The sequence below is a fragment of the Anabrus simplex genome, chromosome 1 (genome assembly GCF_040414725.1).
Source record: "Anabrus simplex isolate iqAnaSimp1 chromosome 1, ASM4041472v1, whole genome shotgun sequence".
Classification (NCBI taxonomy): domain Eukaryota; kingdom Metazoa; phylum Arthropoda; class Insecta; order Orthoptera; family Tettigoniidae; genus Anabrus; species Anabrus simplex.
In genome coordinates this window covers 1,297,765,474-1,297,784,525 of record NC_090265.1, presented here as the reverse complement: position 1 = coordinate 1,297,784,525, position 19,052 = coordinate 1,297,765,474, and the positions used below count along the sequence as shown (strand labels likewise).

General features: G+C 40.6%; 1 protein-coding gene across 3 annotated transcripts in view; it reads left to right on the top strand.

Moving 5' to 3' along the window:
- Positions 1-19,052, top strand: part of LOC136858279 (uncharacterized) — a 319,541-nt gene that overhangs the window by 276,021 nt on the left and 24,468 nt on the right. For all 3 annotated transcript variants that reach the window (XM_067137700.2, XM_067137699.2, XM_067137701.2), the window contains one exon: positions 2,974-3,208. In XM_067137700.2, coding sequence (XP_066993801.2) covers positions 2,974-3,208 — 235 coding nt within the window. The remainder of the gene's footprint in view (positions 1-2,973; positions 3,209-19,052) is intronic.

Below are 19,052 nucleotides of genomic sequence, written 5' to 3'. Positions count from 1 at the left end.
TCCTGGGTGGCCATGGCATTGGACCTCCGCTGTATGTTCCTGGAACCATTCCCGGGCGATGTGGCAGCGCGTTATCATCTTGAAACACCGCAGAACCGTCTGGACGCTGGAAGGCCAAAAATGGGTGGAAATGGCCTCCGAGCAGCTCAACATACCGCGTACCATCCAAAGTCTCTTCCAGAAGAACTAGGGGGCCCATTCCTTACCAGGAAAATGCACCCCAGACCATAACAGAGACACCAGCGCCCTGGACCACACCTTTGAGGCAGCGGGATCCATCGCTTCATATGGTCTGCGCCATACACGGTGCCTCCCATCGGCATGGTGCAGTTGAAATCATGATTCGTCCGACCATATCATGTTACGCCATTGTTCCCTGGTGACTGGCGACAAATGCACATCGTGCCCGATGACGTTGGGTTAACAGTGGCATCCGTGTACGGTGCCGGCTCCCATACCCCATAGAACCCATGTTCCTACAGATTGTCCACTGGGAGATGTGTCTAGCACGGCCTGTGTTGAATTGAGCCATGATTTATTGCACGGTTGCCCGTCTGTCACTATTGACAATCCGTCTCAGATGTCACGGTCATCGAGGGTGGCTAAACGGCCGGTCGTTCGTCTGTTGTGAACGGTGACACCCGCATTCAACCATTCATGATACACCCTGGACACGGTTGATCATGTGAAGCCGAATTCCCGCACCACTTCTGAAATCGCACTTCCCGTCCGTCGGGCACCGACCACCAAACCCCGTTCGAACTGTGTCAGCTCACAAAAACGTTCCATGTTACACCTGTCACATGCACAACCACTGCTCACAAGGTCTCCTATACAACTGCCGCTGGCACAGGGGGGGCGTGTGGTGCGCAAACAACACACCTGCGCATCAGTGCTCTGCTATCCCATGACATTTGCTCAGTCAGTGTATTCTCTAGTTCCTCTTCTAACAAATGAATATTTGCCCCAGTCCGTCCTCATGAATTCCAACTTTATCTTCATGTTATGATCCTTCCTAGGCACGCTGTTTCATAAAATTGGAAATTTTCTCTTAAACTTCCTTCTTGCAATGCCTGCAAGCAGTTACCGGTACATCACTCCACTGCCTGACAAGCATTTTATCAGCTGGTTTGGATTCACTGCTTTGTTCAACAAACCATAAGTATAGGTTAGGATAACGTCATTCCTTTAGCACGGTGTTGGGTTAACCACAGATATAGGGCTTCATTTTAATTTCTCATATTCAGCTTTTGTCATAGTTTTGCATTTTGAAATGTTTGATAAGTGTTCCTGAAATTTTAGCTTTGCTTTTACCATATCAGATACTGTTGAGATACAGACAGCATAATCTGGTGCTACATTTCATAACAGCCTCCCATTTCCCACCTTTCTAACTCCTTCAATTTTCTATTCAGTTGTTATCACAACACATTTCATTTTCGCAGACGTCTTAAAACAGCACACACGGGGGCCGAATGTATAAACATCACTAACTGGAGTTCAGTTTTAATATAAGTTCAGAAAATGATCTGAGATCAGACCGATGTTTTGTATAACACTGATCTAAGATCAACTAATTGAAGTTCAATTTTGATCCCAGCTCATATGTGAGCGCTTGGCAACAGCCCAGAAACAGCTGAGTGTCGCATTGAGCGACGATGGGATAGGAAATGCCTAGGAAGTGGAAGGAAGCGGCCGTGGCCTTAATTAAGGTACAGTCACGGCATTTGCCTGGTGTGAAAATGGGAAACCACGGAAAACCATCTTCAGGGCTGCCGACAGTGGGGCTCGAACCCACTATCTCCCGATTACTGGATACTGGCCGCACTTAAGTGACTGCAGCTATCAAGTTCGGTGTGAATCTGTTTTCCTTCGTTTCTGTCTGCTGAGCGAAAGAAACTAAAAAAAAAAAAATGACTGAAATGAGGCAGAAAAAGGACCGTTCTCCTAATTTTTCCAAGGAGGACAAGGATCCCCTAGTTCAAATCGTACCAGGCAAATTGGCCGACTAACCGAAAACTTCCCACGGCAAAGAATCTCGAAGTTAGCAACAGCATGTGCATTGGAGACAAAGGGTTATTTCTCTTGGTAGATTTAACTGGAATATCACGAAACCTGAGTTCTAGCTGTTCCACAGTATCTTTTCCCAAGTGATACGGTACCTCAGTTTAAACTTCTTATCACTCAATTCTCCTATTGGATTTCCTCTTTCATAGAACACACAGGGAGCCTGACGAAATTCATCATTTTCATCATCAGAAGATATCTACGAGAAATTAGACATCTGTAAAATGACTAGATAAGATAGCGCAAGCGATTTATCGAGGTTATGTTATAGAATTATTACATTACACTGCAGTAAGAAGCGTAATATTGCCTATATTCGAACAACAACTATAGGTTAGACTTCAGTATGTTTTACCATTTATCGTAACAAGACGTAGTATTTTGTTAACAATCAGCTGTTCTTGTATCTCAAATAGAAAACAACTCCTTGATCTGAGATGAAAGAGTTTGATCGGATAAATTTTTCTAGTTAAAGTTGATCTTAGTTCAGTGCAAATTGATCTCAGATTAACATTTATACAAGACAAATGTCTGAGTTTTGCATAAACTGAGATCAGTTTTGTATCTGATCTCAGATCAAACCGCTTATACAATCGACCCTTAAAGGACTGTAGAATGTAAAAGGACCTTCTAGTCGATACATGGCAAAGTAGGTATTGTAAAACTAGTTCAGATGGCAAATAATGGATGGAATGTTTGGTAGAAGGAAAAAGTTATACAGTGTACTGGAATGTGGGTAAGGAAAGTTTGGTTCATCAGGGTTTTGCTGTAATGCTGTATTTCTGGCATATATTATTTTGTCCTTGTCCTAGTTTTGACACCATGCTTGGCCAATATGTATTGTCATTTATTCCTTTACCGTTTTGTATTAATGGTTGGCTTTAATAATTAATTGATTTTCTGCAGTCAGTGCAGCCTCTTTGGAAACACACGCCGATCGCTTCGCAGTGTGGTGAGATTAAGTTCTTTAGATGCCAGTTCTCCTACTACAAACCCAAATTCATGGAAGGAACTGCTTTCACCAAGTAAAAAAATGTCACTACCTTCAGTCTCCAATGGTCATCATGTCACAAGATCAACTAAACTATTGATGGATGGGAGATCATCACCAAACATGACTGAACAAAGAGAGGGCCTAGAAGTAAGATCACTATTGTGGACTAATTTCATACTTTCTGCATGCCACATATTTCATTTTATTTATAGCAAAATAGAACTATAGAGACTAGTGCATGTTGTATCATGAAAGTATAAAAAGATTACTTGGGTACTTCGTTGCACACTTCAGTAATATTCATCTGATTGTACCCTATCTGGATTTTTGTTTATATTTGCTTGGATAGATTTGTCAGTATTTTGCCATTGTTGTACTTATTTTTTAAATTGTATTCTTATTTAAGGACATAGTACTGTATGCTGTAGAATCTTAGTTTATTGTGATGATAGTATTATATTGATTATATGTTTGACAAGTAGTTTATTAGTATGGTTTATCCAGTGAAGATCAAGTATTTACTGATGTTCAAATGCTGCATGTCAAAGGAAATGATCACTATGTCCTTGAAATTGTCTTTCACTGATCTATTCTATATTCATCCTGGTGAACGTTTTTCTTTTTCTGCTTGGAGAATTGTGCTTGTTATAACCAAAATTTCTGCTCCTATCACCAGTATTTATTTATTCAAGTTAGAAGCATCTAGCATATTTATAAAGATATCTGGACCTTCCAGTGCCACTTCGAAGTTTGTTGAGGAACTTCCTGATTTCCCAGTCGGTACCATGGTCTGAAAGGAAGACTTTCTTCAGCCTTCACTCTGATGCAGGTGGTATGGTGGATTGCCGTAACCGTTTCCTTGCTGCCTCAGGTCTCGCCGTGAGCACTGTTGTGGTCTGCACAAAACTTTTCATTGATTTGAGTGTTCCTTTTGAAGATTGGTGACCCAAGAGAGGATTAGCTTCAGGCATTCAGTGATGGTTCTGCAGGACTCATTCAAAGCAGTTTTAGCTTATTTGGCATGAGCAGACCGATACTAAACAGGTAGCATATTCAGCTGCGAGTAACACAGACTAAGCGGTTGTACAGAGGGTGTGTCTGTCAATTTATGACGGATGTTATTTCTTATAGAGACCTTTTGTTTGGTGTTTAAATAATATGTTTTGTAGGGCAGAGTGTGATCTAAAGTAACCCCTAGCTATTGTGGGATAAAACGTTATTCCAGCTGTCCTCCTTCCCATCGAATATTAAGCTTCCTTGCTACTCCTCTTCCTGAGGTGGAAAGCACAAACCTAAGTCTGGGGTGGGTTAGGTTATGGTTGATTCTCCTTGCAGTAAATGGAAAGATCATCCAGTGCAGCAGAGAGCAAATGTTCCACCTCTTTAGGCTTTTCATTTTGTGGTGTCAGGCAGAGATCATCTGCATAGGTTAACTTCTTGGTATACAGAGATGCGGATCGTCAGTATATACAGTATGTTGAACAGCAGAGGTTAGAGAGTACTGCCCTGATTTTGTAAATTTTTTTAGTGACTACATGTTCCATGAAATTCTGCAAAGAAGCTTTGGTTCTGGAGAAGACAAGTAACTGTTTTTGTGAGATCATAATGTTTGGTGATTCTGTATACCTAGTTTACGAAACATAGTTTGATGTTGAATGGTGTGTAATATACAGATTGATCCAGTAATTTTTCTATTTTCAAACCCATCCTCAGTATATTCAGTTAAGCCAAATACCTGTGAGGTCTATTTTCTGGACTAAAATTTGCTTGTTTTAGGATCAGAAGTGGGTTAATTCTTGGAGCTAATCTGTTAAGGATTATTCTGATTATTCTCTCAAACGCTTTGTATGGGTGGTATAATAACGAAACTGTAGCTCTTATAGTCAGGATTCAGAAGGGCAATGATTTTTGTTTTCTGCCATATTTTTGGAATTTGGTTTTGACATAAGCAATTGTTGAAAAACTGTAGAAGCCCCTCTTTTGTGTTTTCACCAAAATGTTTGCTCTGTTCCACGCAAATGTCGCCAAGGCCAGCAGCTTTCCCATTCGTACACGTTCTTACTGCCTCTTCCAGCTCTGCTAAACTGAATACATAGGAGAGATTGTTTCATGATCATAGTCTCTTTGGATTTTGGACTTCTTCGTGCGTTCAACAACGGTTGGTGAGCTATTTGATAGGAAAAATTTGCATGTGATTTTCTTTTGGGTGGTTCATTGTTTTATCTCTGTATCCGTCTCCGGATTTTCTGGCTGTTCTGTGACAAGTAAAGCTCAGAAACTGTTTGCACCCAACAGTTTCTTTTTTCTTCTGCAAGGATAGTGAACTAGTTGAACTGTATGTTCCCCAAATAGATTACCGTTGAAGGAATGGATGTACTCTGAATTTAGACTTTGTCTCTCTAGAGCACGGACTGCAATATAAAAGGGGCAGTCAAATGAAAACCAAACACCCAACATAACACATTCTGAGCGAAAGATGGTAACACTGTTGTTACGTATCAATACTGCCGTCGCTGTGGTAGGAGAACTGCATAGTGACAACTCACGGGTGCACACAGTTGTTGGGTTATGTCTTTGTTGGTTCGCGGACTAGTCTAATGTGTTCGTCCAGCTGTAGAAATAGAGACAAGCAAAGAAGAACAGATGAGTGTGGTTTGTTTTCTGGTGGCTGAGAGTGCTGGAGTACATGAAACTCATCATTGCATGTTTGGTGTGAATGGTGAACACTGCATGTCCACGACGAGTGTGCATGAGTGGCATAGGAGATTCAGAGAAGGGCACACATCACTTCAAGACGATGCGCGACCAGGACAGGCCCATTAAGCCATTACTTCCGATGCGATAGGACAGATTGATAGCCTTATCCTGGAAAACCGACGAATCACGGAGGAGGAAATTCGTGTTCAGGTCGGCATTAGTCATGAAGACACCTGTTATTCGGCTTTAACCATTGTTTTGGATGAAGTGGATATTGGCCTAACCTTATAAGCGGCTTCAGGCGTGATAAATCCTGTTTGAAGTGTTACTACTCCATGTCTGCAACAATGAGATTTCTCTTGCCTGACTCGCGTATCTATACAAGAGCGAGATTTAATTATTTATAATACCAATATAAATGGTCCGTTATTGGACATTATAAATTTTCCAGCTAACTCATTCTTGGTTGCCAGCGTTTCGCCCTCGTGTGCTAGGCTGGGCTCATCAGTTGGTACCTAGCACACCTACCAAGACGCTGGCTAGTGCATACCGTGGAGGCTACTGCGTAGGCTAATTGTAGCCACCGGCAGTGCCAATGCACTATGAGACACTTTGTCCCATTATCAAAAATTGATGCCTGCCTGGCCATCAGATGATATAGATGTTAATTCCCATAGGGAATCTGAAATATTTGTTCCGAATGAGTAAATTTATAATACCAATATAAATGGTCCGTTATTGGACATTATAAATTTTCCAGCTAACTCATTCTTGGTTGCCAGCGTTTCGCCCTCGTGTGCTAGGCTGGGCTCATCAGTTGGTACCTAGCACACCTACCAAGACGCTGGCTAGTGCATACCGTGGAGGCTACTGCGTAGGCTAATTGTAGCCACCGGCAGTGCCAATGCACTATGAGACACTTTGTCCCATTATCAAAAATTGATGCCTGCCTGGCCATCAGATGATATAGATGTTAATTCCCATAGGGAATCTGAAATATTTGTTCCGAATGAGTAAATTTATAATACCAATATAAATGGTCCGTTATTGGACATTATAAATTTTCCAGCTAACTCATTCTTGGTTGCCAGCGTTTCGCCCTCGTGTGCTAGGCTGGGCTCATCAGTTGGTACCTAGCACACCTACCAAGACGCTGGCTAGTGCATACCGTGGAGGCTACTGCGTAGGCTAATTGTAGCCACCGGCAGTGCCAATGCACTATGAGACACTTTGTCCCATTATCAAAAATTGATGCCTGCCTGGCCATCAGATGATATAGATGTTAATTCCCATAGGGAATCTGAAATATTTGTTCCGAATGAGTAAATTTATAATACCAATATAAATGGTCCGTTATTGGACATTATAAATTTTCCAGCTAACTCATTCTTGGTTGCCAGCGTTTCGCCCTCGTGTGCTAGGCTGGGCTCATCAGTTGGTACCTAGCACACCTACCAAGACGCTGGCTAGTGCATACCGTGGAGGCTACTGCGTAGGCTAATTGTAGCCACCGGCAGTGCCAATGCACTATGAGACACTTTGTCCCATTATCAAAAATTGATGCCTGCCTGGCCATCAGATGATATAGATGTTAATTCCCATAGGGAATCTGAAATATTTGTTCCGAATGAGTAAATTTATAATACCAATATAAATGGTCCGTTATTGGACATTATAAATTTTCCAGCTAACTCATTCTTGGTTGCCAGCGTTTCGCCCTCGTGTGCTAGGCTGGGCTCATCAGTTGGTACCTAGCACACCTACCATCTGATGGCCAGGCAGGCATCAATTTTTGATAATGGGACAAAGTGTCTCATAGTGCATTGGCACTGCCGGTGGCTACAATTAGCCTACGCAGTAGCCTCCACGGTATGCACTAGCCAGCGTCTTGGTAGGTGTGCTAGGTACCAACTGATGAGCCCAGCCTAGCACACGAGGGCGAAACGCTGGCAACCAAGAATGAGTTAGCTGGAAAATTTATAATGTCCAATAACGGACCATTTATATTGGTATTATAAATTTACTCATTCGGAACAAATATTTCAGATTCCCTATGGGAATTAACATCTATATCATCTGATGGCCAGGCAGGCATCAATTTTTGATAATGGGACAAAGTGTTTCATAGTGCATTGGCACTGCCGGTGGCTACAATTAGCCTACGCAGTAGCCTCCACGGTATGCACTAGCCAGCGTCTTGGTAGGTGTGCTAGGTACCAACTGATGAGCCCAGCCTAGCACACGAGGGCGAAACGCTGGCAACCAAGAATGAGTTAGCTGGAAAATTTATAATGTCCAATAACGGACCATTTATATTGGTATTATAAATTTACTCATTCGGAACAAATATTTCAGATTCCCTATGGGAATTAACATCTATATCATCTGATGGCCAGGCAGGCATCAATTTTTGATAATGGGACAAAGTGTCTCATAGTGCATTGGCACTGCCGGTGGCTACAATTAGCCTACGCAGTAGCCTCCACGGTATGCACTAGCCAGCGTCTTGGTAGGTGTGCTAGGTACCAACTGATGAGCCCAGCCTAGCACACGAGGGCGAAACGCTGGCAACCAAGAATGAGTTAGCTGGAAAATTTATAATGTCCAATAACGGACCATTTATATTGGTATTATAAATTTACTCATTCGGAACAAATATTTCAGATTCCCTATGGGAATTAACATCTATATCATTTAATTATTTCTTTATTCAAAAGAATATAAACATCATTTTTTATAGCTGCCTCTGTGGATCAGTGGTAGAGTGTCGGCCTCCGGATCCCAAGATAGCAGGTTCAAACCCGGCAGAGGTAGTCGGATTTTTGAAGGGCGGAAAAAAGTCCATTCGACACTCCATGTCGTACGATGTCGGCATGTAAAAGATCTCTGGTGATACATTTGGTTTTTACCCGACAAAATTCATTAAATCTCAGCCATAGACGCCCAAGAGAGTTTCGGTTTACTCGGTCTGCCATCTAGTGGGCCTAGAGTAAAACGGAACGTCGAAATTGACGAGCAGACAGCCAGATGGCGTCAAATTGAAATGTTTGCACACGGTAGCTGAGGCCATACGATTATTATTATTTTTGATCATTTTTTGTTATGTATGAACATTCTTATTAAATGACTGGTAGCAATGAGTTTGATTATTACACTGCCAGCTCTGTGTTGTACCTTATGTTTTGAACCTCTGGCAACACGATTACGTGTGTGCTTTTTTCACTTAGCCATGATGAACACTCTTATTTTATGTTTGAACATTCTGATTGACTGACTGGTAGCAATGATATCCTAATGATTTTAATTATTTCACTACCAGCTCCATATTGTACTTTCTGTTTTTAACCTCTGTTTCAACACGATTGTATGTTTTTCTCTCGGCCATGTTGTAACACTCTATATTTTTTTCACACTAGTTTTAAGCCTTTTTGATTTTCTAAATGTAAATGTTGATTCTTAGGGTGGCATATATATTTAAGGACACTAGGTTCGGGGCCCTGACCTAACTTTAGGCTAAGATTTATTTCTGCTGATGATGCTTACGACAGTTAAGCGAAACATGTCCCATCTTACAACGCCTGTTGTAATGTTTATATCCTAAATATAAGGAAAGATAAGTATTGGAAAGATGGTGTTAACTATTATTCTTGTTTTAAGTTTCATAACTGATGTCCAATACGGTCTACAGTGAGATTTATTACTTGTAATTAGTCATGGCTCCGTGCATGGCATTATCAAAAGTCTCTTGCATTTCCGCAAAATTTGGGCACAGTGGGTTCTACATCAGCTGACTGAGGGACAAGCTATTGACAAAATGGCATCATGCCTGAGTCGTCTGCAGCGCAACCATGGTGAAATCTATGCGTTTCTGTTCCACATTGTCACGGGGGACAAAATGTGGTACTACCGCTTTGAGCCTAAGAGCAAATGGTAAAGTCAACAATGGAAATATCGCAATTTTCCTCCGCAAATAAATCCAAAGCTGTTCACTCAAGTTCCGGTAAAGTCATGATGACCTCCTTCTTTGACTGCAGGGGCCCTCTTCTTGTCGACTTCCTCGAGCGTGGAACCACAGTCAATGCACAGCACTATGAAGACACTTTGCGGAAACTGTGCTGTGCCATAAATTCAGAGCGCCCTGGAATACTGTCGGGTGGAGTCAACCTTTTGCATGATAATGCTCGCCCCCTTACTGCCAATCTGGCAACGGCTACCCTTCAGCATTTTGGTTGGGAAACAGTTCAGCATCCTCCATACAGCCTGCATCTTTCACTTTGTGATTTTCATATTTTTGGCGACCTGAAGAAAGACATTCGTGGGCGTCTGTTTCATTTGGACGAGGAAGTGCAAGAGTTGGTGCAGTTGTGGATCCGTCAACGACCTACCTCTTTCTACAAAACTGGAATTGATCATCTCATCTCCCAATGGGATTAATGTATTAATGCTTTTGATAATTACTTTTGAATAAAACCATTCAATTGTCACGTTGTAGCAGGTGTTCAGTTTTCATTTGACTGCCCCTTATACATTGTTGTGTAGCCTCGGGGAATGCACTCATAAGAACATTTCTGGACAGCAGTAACAAACGGCCATAATTCTCTGGAAGTACTTCATCTAAATTCATTTTCCCCGGGATATCATCAGTTTTGCTAAACATTCAAATACCTCGCAGGCCTCCGGTGGTGAGAAGGTGCTAAATATCTTTTTTTTTTTTTTTTTTTTTTTTTTTTTTTTTTTTTTTTTTTTTAATACAGCTTGTTTTACGTTGCACTGACACAGACAGGTCTTATGGCGAAGATGGGATTCAAAAGGCCTTGGAGTGGGAAGGAAGTGGCCGTGGCCTTAATTAAGGTACAGCTCTAGCCTTTGCCTGGTGTGAAAATGGAAAACCGTCTTCAGGGCTGCCGACAGTGGGGCTCGAACCCACTATCTCCTGGATGCAAGCTTACAGCTGCATGGCCAACTTGCCCGGTAAAAATCATTAAGTCGGCCGCAAAGAAGATATACACTTGAAATGTGAGATGTGTGCATGAAAGAGGGAGGATCTATAACACCATAAGAGGAATGGAAATGCTTAAAATAAAATAAATATGATGGTCTGGATCAGATAATTTTTGTCTGTTACTAAGGAAAGAATCAAATCATCTCAATGGAGTTGGCATCATACTGGGTAAGTAAGAAAATAGTGCAGCAAATACCTTCATTCTGTTGCTGGACAGAATTTTATCAATTTTTCTCATAACCTTTTGATATATCATCCAAGCATGTGCTTTCACATGTGATGGAACTGATGATGATGATGATATCAAGAAGTTGTATGGAGACATTTATGAAGCCCTAAAAATAGCAAAGAATTCAGAAATAACCATAGGGTACTAATTGGAGATTTCAGTGGAAAAGCTGTAAAGGTATACTGTATGCAAGGACATAATTGTGGCTTCTGTGAGAGAAATGATCGTGGAGACAGGTTTGTTCAATTTTGTCAACAAGAGAGCTTTGTTGTGGCATAATTTCAATAGGTTACCTGCGTGTAGGTGTACACCTCGAAATCAAATACTGAAAAGGAGTCGAAGAATGTGAGGAATCAAATTGATTACATCCTGATTTAAAAGATTCAGAAACTTCATTGTGCTGTGAAGATTTACCCTGGTGCTGAAGTTTCATTGTATTCATTGGTCGCTAACCTTTGGCTGAAATTAAAGATAACAAAAGGGTGTGTCAGTCCTAAATTTCAAACTGCAAAACTCCAAGACACGAAGCAACATGCATCTTTTGTGTCTCCAGGGAGGTGCAAGAAGTGGATGGAGGTCGGTGAACCTCATTCCTACCCAGGAGGTTTGTGACGGGGGAGGAAAATTAAAAATAGAGGACTATCTCCTCTGTTGTGTTATAGATGAACGACCATTAATAACTCATGTTTTGAGTGTCATATGCGCTCAAGAGCTACAAAAACTGAAAAGCAGCTAGGTCTGATGGTATACCTAGAGAAATATACTTAAAGAAGACCAGTCACTTAATATCTAGCATACACCAATAGATTAATCCCTTCTGACTGCTTGACATCAACCTTCTTACCTATTCCAAAGAAACTTTGCGTGGATGGTAGAAACATCTGAAGTATTACCAACCTGTATTGAAATTAGGTATCATCAATGAAGGTTGATAACACCAACCTGTGCTATTGAAATAAAGCAAGAAATGAGGCATGTCCTAGTCATTTTCCTCCAAATTCACATTTCAGATGCTTCCAATCAATCTCTTTCCTCTTTACCACTAGTCCAGCTCTCACTCTTCATTTTCCGAAAGGATATTCTCTGAGCTATTACATCATCAGCCCATAGGCTGGTTGGATACTCTACTTAAAGTGATGTGGTTATAGTGTAACCACATTATATTACCAAGGTGGTGTCAAATGAGACACTAAAGCACAGTAGGCCATCATCGTTAATGGGATCACAATAAATAGTCTGTGATGTGCAACATTTTTGTAACTTAGGAAGCATTATTACTGAAGACAATAGATGCACCAAGGAAATCCAAAGAGGATCTTGTTAAACAGGCCTTTCAAAATAAAAGGAGTGTTTTAACAAATACCCATATAAGTTCAAAAACAAGAAAGGCTTTTGTAAAACCTTTTGTCTGTAGTGTACTACTTTACGGTTGTGAGAGCCGGTGGACATCCATTGGAGAATGAAGACTGTGTATGAGACAGTATGTCTCTTGAAAACCGCCATATTGGAATGGTGCACCAACTTCCTTGTGGGTCATGTCTCGACACAAGATGCCGGTCGATGTGGAAGGCCAGCAGAAAGTACCCCAACTTAAGTGGGAGGCACTTAAGCTCCCGCCCCGTAGTCCCATGCGATTATCACGCCTTCGGTCCCCTCAAAAAGGCTTTGAAGTGTTGATGTTTCCTGTTGTACTGTGCAGCAGGCAGTTACGGACTTCTTCACGCAGCAGGACACTGTATTTACCACATGGGAGTCTTCAGCGTGGTGCGTCAGTGGGATGAGTGCCTCAATGCTCACTGCGATTTTGCCCGATTGGCATCCCTATTTAAGACTGTATAACCGTCAAGCGGAAACTTTTCAATCGCCCCTTATACCATCGCTATTGAAATCTCCAGCTACAAAATGGGTGCTTTTGCTGCGCATATTTCGACTTTGTAAACTGGAGGTAGCATTGAGTGGCTTATATACTGAAGATACTGGCCAGTTCAACTGTTAGTATCTCAATGTTACCTTTTTCAGCACACACAGTTGATAGGACTGTTATACCTGATCTAATAAGTATGGCGCTTCCATAGTGTTCTTGAGGCCTTTTGGCAACAAGTACCATTCCTGGAATTTCTGGTAGACTTTGCCGTTTACTTCGTACGCGTGCGTGCGCGCATACATACACACACACACACACACCACCCCACCCCTCTGTCACCAGTGTAAAGTGTGAAGAACAGTCCCGCTGATCTCAATACTGAGTGAATTGGCTATGTGGTTTGAGGCGTGTAACTGTAAAATCTTGCATTTGGGAGATATGGGTTCAAACCCTACTGTCGGCAGGCCTGAAGATAATTTTCCTTGGTTTCCCATTTCCATATTGGGCATATGTTGGGGCTGTACCTTAATTAAGGCCGTGATTACTTCCTTCCTTCCCAGCCTTAGCCCTGTTGCCATAAGACTTATCTTAATCCAACGTAAACAAATTGAAAAAATTCTCATAATTTTTACAAAATTTAAATGCAATTTCGCCAGGGGTGATAGCTGAATATTATTGTCAATGTATTTTCACCTAGCCAAAAAAGAAGAGGCAGCAAATTCTGGAATTTTTTAAGTGAAAGGTCACGTCACTGTTTGGTTTGGATTCCACTTAACACTGTTGTTAAATAATAAACTGGCCATTTGTTAGTAACCCATATTTTTCCGTCTGTCCCGAAAAGAAGATCCTGGTTAATGCTACTTTCTATTACATCATCAATTTTATGTTGTATGCCCAGCAGTAAAGTCAGCAATATATAGGTCTACATTGTACGAGTATCATTGCCTTCTTCACCTCTCCCATAAGTTGTTGTTGTTGTTGTGGAATTTATGGATCTTTCTTGGTATGGTTTTCATCTATGCTTCTTAGCTGCTCTGTGTCATAGTTTGGTAGTTTTTATACAACTTTCATCTTTTCACGTTATTATCAAGATCTCTATATTGCTACATGTTGAACTGGGAGTTGTAGGTTCCTCTTTCTTCTTTCTCCACATTCTCACTTTCATTAGGGCAGCTGCTCATCGTCTAATTAAACTGTTTACGTTACACCCACTTCCATTGTTGTCAATGTATTAATTAGCAGGAAACTTCAAAAGAAAGTTGTCACCGAGCTCGATAGCTGCGGTCGCTTAATTCCAGCCAGTATCCAGTATTTGGGAGATAGTGGGCTCGAACCCCACTATCGGCAACCCTGAAGATGGTTTTCCGTGGTTTCCCATTTTCACACCAGGCAAATGCTGAGGCTGTACCTTAATTAACGCCACAGCCGCTTCCTTCCCACTCCTAGCCCTTACCTGTCCCATCGTCACTGTAAGACCTATCTGTGTCGGCATGACGTAAAGCAACTTGCATTAAAAAAGTATATTAAAAAAGGAAAAGAAAGTTGTTCAGGTAAGTATTGTAAAATTGAGGAGCTTGTAGGGAAAAAAATCATCTTCCTTACCATTGACAGACGTAGACTCACAATAGAAACATTTGGGCTATTCATCTGGTTGAAAATAGCACCTGACTTTTTGCTTAAACCTGAATCTCACTAGGTTTTCATGATAGCTGAATTGCACCACCACTGGCTTTTCACAAAAGCATACGCTGTTTGATTTCTGTTTAATACACGTGGGATTTAAGAAATGAAAGTCATGTCCTTGTTGAGATTCCACATGGAAATGGAGGTTCCATGACTGTGATCATAATATGAGTGTTTGTCCAACCCTCGTCCCGTTTCCCTACGGGGTCGGGTATGAGGTGAGATGAATTTGTCGTGGCGGTTTTTTATGACCGGATGCCCTTCCTGATGTCAACCTCATCAGAGGAGTTGATGGGAGATGAAATGAATGACGTGATATATGATAGTAGGGAGAGGGTGAAACCCGGTGCCGGCACATAGCCTACTCCTGTCGAATAGCACCAAGGGGTCTGCTCAAGGCTTAACGTCCCCATCCGACGGACGAATCACCATCAACAGCGTCATATGCCTGTGATCATAATATGAGTACTCGTATAAAACTGTGAGCTTGCTTGCTAAAATCTTTTAAGAGAAATTGGTGTTTGTTTCTAGATATTGTTGTGACTCTTACAATTTAGTATGAATTATATTAAAGTCCTTATCTTCATTTCATTGAGAAAACAATGATCTGTAGAATGCATCCCTATGATGTGTGAAAGCTATTATTGTTGTCCTGAGAGGCAATTTGAAGGCTTCATTCAACAATCAAGGTCAGCACTGCTTTATCATAGAGTTCTTCAAACCCTATCTTTCTTCTTAGGGTGCAAATGTGACTATTCTTGTATAGCTATGTTATGAATGACAGCTGACAGCTAACAGCCTAGAGAAGACAATCAGAAATATACAAAACGAAAATAGTTTTTGATATGAAACAAAACAAGAGTTCGGTTGTTAAAACCTCGTGACCCCGACTGCTAAACGTGCATGAAGAACTTGCCTAGTACTGCACGAAACAAACAGAAAGGGTTCAAAATAAATTCAAGATACTGAAACTAAGATACACTCAGTGATGTAATATGTTCATCAATAGAAATGGTGCAGGTGTGTGTGTTCAGGGTGTTTTTTACCTCAAGCAGGTCGTCATAATATATCTCCCTTCCACATGTATGTTCCTTGCCATTTTATATATTTTATGTCCTCTTTTTTTTTTTCTCACTATAACCTCCACAGCATCCACAAGCAAGCAATTTATATTATCTTTTCAAGTAATGACCCACCAAGTTCCTCCTATTCCGTATAATCTGTATAATTTTTCTGGATGGTTATCCATGGATATTGTAAATAACTGTATTACACCGAAGGTGTTGAAACGGATAGGTCCATTAACATAATACAGTAGACCTTATACCTGGTACCAGACCCCCTACAGTGACAGATTTATGACGAATTTCCTCTTGCGACAACTACCAACATATTGAGGGGTTGTTTTTCGTAACCTTTGTTCCTTCCTTCCACTAATTGCGGGCAGAAGTCAGTTAGGCTTAAGTTAGATTTACGACTTTATGGCCTCATGGCTCTTACATAACTGTCAAGGGTCGCCTAACCACAAGCAAAAATAAGGGAATACATGAGTGAAAATCAATAAGCATTATTTAGAAATTTTCAGCTAAATTACCCGCACTGTCACACAGTTTGCATCCACCAAAACACTAACTTTGCGGATATCCGCATCCATGCAGGGCTCTACCCATAGTCTTCATTCATGTATGATATGCTCAGTAGTTCGGCAAGGGACTCTGCAATAACACTGGATTAGCTACCTCTCTCCAGTTAAATAGCAATGCCAGGCTTGGTTCTAATCTGATTAACGGTTGCCCGTGCAGACCTGGCAACAATTACAGATTTTATACTAATATTATGATTAAGGGAAAATTTATTATGGAAAATAAAGTTGGTTTATTTTACTTTCCAGATGAAGAAATGTTTAATCTTAAATGAAGTGCCAGGTGGTGATATAACCTCACGATGCACAAAGAGCATATGCACATTCCCATCATGCCTGTCCTCAGCAGACATTTCACTTACAGGTGCAATGAAAGTCATTTTTTCCAGTTCCTTTAACTTTACAAGAAATGCTGCTGCATCAACTTTACAGTTACTGTCTTGAAGGAGAGAAAGCAAACTATTGACCATAACAATCTTATGGCGCTGCGAAATTTACAAGCATCGGGTGTTACATTGTTATCTTCCTTCCCTCTTGTAATGGAAAAGGCATTTTCAATGCAATCCTGAGTCAACATTCTGGTGAACAGGAAACTAAAACCAAACCTATCCCTCAGTTCTTTCCACAACAAGATAAGCGTTCTGGTATTACCTACCCATCCTTTGATACACTGTAGGTTACTTTTACTGCTTGCCCCTCATTTTGAACAACTATTTGTTTGAAAATGCATTTCATTTTCTCAAACTTCCGTAAATGTTTATTATTGGTACAAAGAGGATTTCTAAATTGGTTTGGGCTACTAACTTTGGATGAATAGATAAATATCACAGATTTCAATGAATTCAACTGTGAAAGCAGATGATGGCAAAGACTTGAAACCTACATGCACGAACATACCTGTAGCGACAGAGTGACTGCTAAGCATACCCTCATGGGAGTAAATGGAGGGTGTGTGTTGCATCTCTTTGTTAAGTGAGCTGCAAGTTGAGGTACCATTACAGCATCCTTTTCTTAAAATTCCTTAAAATGGGCCCAACTATAAATTTTTCCCCTCCCAGTTGATGTGTCATTGAAAGCATCGGAAGGGGGGGGGGGCGGGGGGTGAGAAGCAAGATGGTTAGGTTACTCATGAATGAATGTTCCAAATTAGGAGGAGTGTGTAATAGTTGTTACATGTTATTGGCAAACAAATATCTTCCAGTCCTAATCAAAGCATTTCTAAATAAGAACAATGATTCCTTTGTATCACAAATGAAAAAGATTAAGCTACAGAAAGTAAGTCACAAATTGTCCCAAAAGCTCATGAAAAGCATTTTAATTTATAGGCCTATTCCTGATTCCAGTACCTATCCTACAACATCAAAGCAAAGTTATGTCACTCATGGTTTTGTGACTTTTAGTTCGTATTATAGCTAAATAAACTGTACAAACCAGAGTGCTTTAGTTTTCTTCAACTCTCCATTTTAAATTACATGTTATCTAGCATAACATTTTAAATGGCAAAAACAATGTAAACCTTGCAAAGTAATTTTGGTACGCGGGCAAATAAAATACGAAACTGCTGACGGCAGTGCGAGTGTAGTATCCAACTCACACCAAGAGTTGGCACTGTAAGCACTGTGAAACCCCCGCTATGCGATCCTGTAGTTTCATACGATGAATACGACATGTTGTTGTATTAGACCAGCCCTGTGTTATTCTTCTGGCATGCCCATGGCAGATCTGGGCACGATGAGTACCGAGGAATAAATAGCCGGAAAACACAACACACACACAGGCAGAAAGATAATGAAAAGTGAAAACAAAAATTAAAATCAGTGGAAGATCAAATCAACCAGAGGCAATACATAAATACTTACCTATCATGTTCACGTGGACCAGGTAGAAAATTACCAGAGACAAAGTCATGAACTGAACTTGAACCTATTAAATCAAAAAGATAAAATTTAAATGGCTATCCCTCATACTCCTACTCCTACAATAATAACACTAATTAGAAAAACAAAAGAGTTTATTAAATAATAGTTAAATCAAAATAGTAAATGGTCCTACGAAAATCAGGAAGTGGTAAAATAAGAAAAAGGAAAACAGGCCCAGATGGAAACAATACATAAGTTTAATAAACTATTCACTATTGTCATAGCATTGCTTCTACCCATGATGTGATTCAGCCAACGGGTTCAACCATACATAAATTACAATTAATCAGAAAATAACTAAAGAAAGTGTTACTTGGGAACAAAATAGAATGAATCCGTGACGCAGAGCTCAGCCCAGAGTAATAAATTATTAAATATCCACATCAAGAGGACGAGTCTTTACAGATCGTGATGCACGGCCATTCAGTGAGATGCCGTACAACATTGGTTTCCAACAAACTGAAAAAATATATATATACAGTGGTGGTCAAAATAATAGAGCCACCTGGCAAAGGTTTAGAATAAAGTGCAAATTTATTACTAGACATGTTTGTACTATGATGGAAACAAAATTTTACGTTGTACAGGAACCATTACAACAGAGTCACATTGTACCACAGTCAGTTATATAGATAACACAACTGAAAATCAATAATATTCAAAATAATACCAGACCACAGGGTCAAAAAAGTAGAGCCAATTGACACAAATATTTTGTACTTGATCTAAGTCTTATGAAATTTACAGGAACAGTCGTTTTTGCATAGGAGTGCATTAGTACTTCATGGTGTAACCCTTATTTTTGAGGATTTCCCTGCACCTCTTACCCATGGAGTCGACTAAACGCCTGCATTCGTCGCTGCTGATCGCATACAAGGCTCTTTGGATTTCTTCCCAAAGTTATCTAAAGACGTAGCTTTTGAGCGGTCAATTCTCTTGTCTACGATCTCCCATA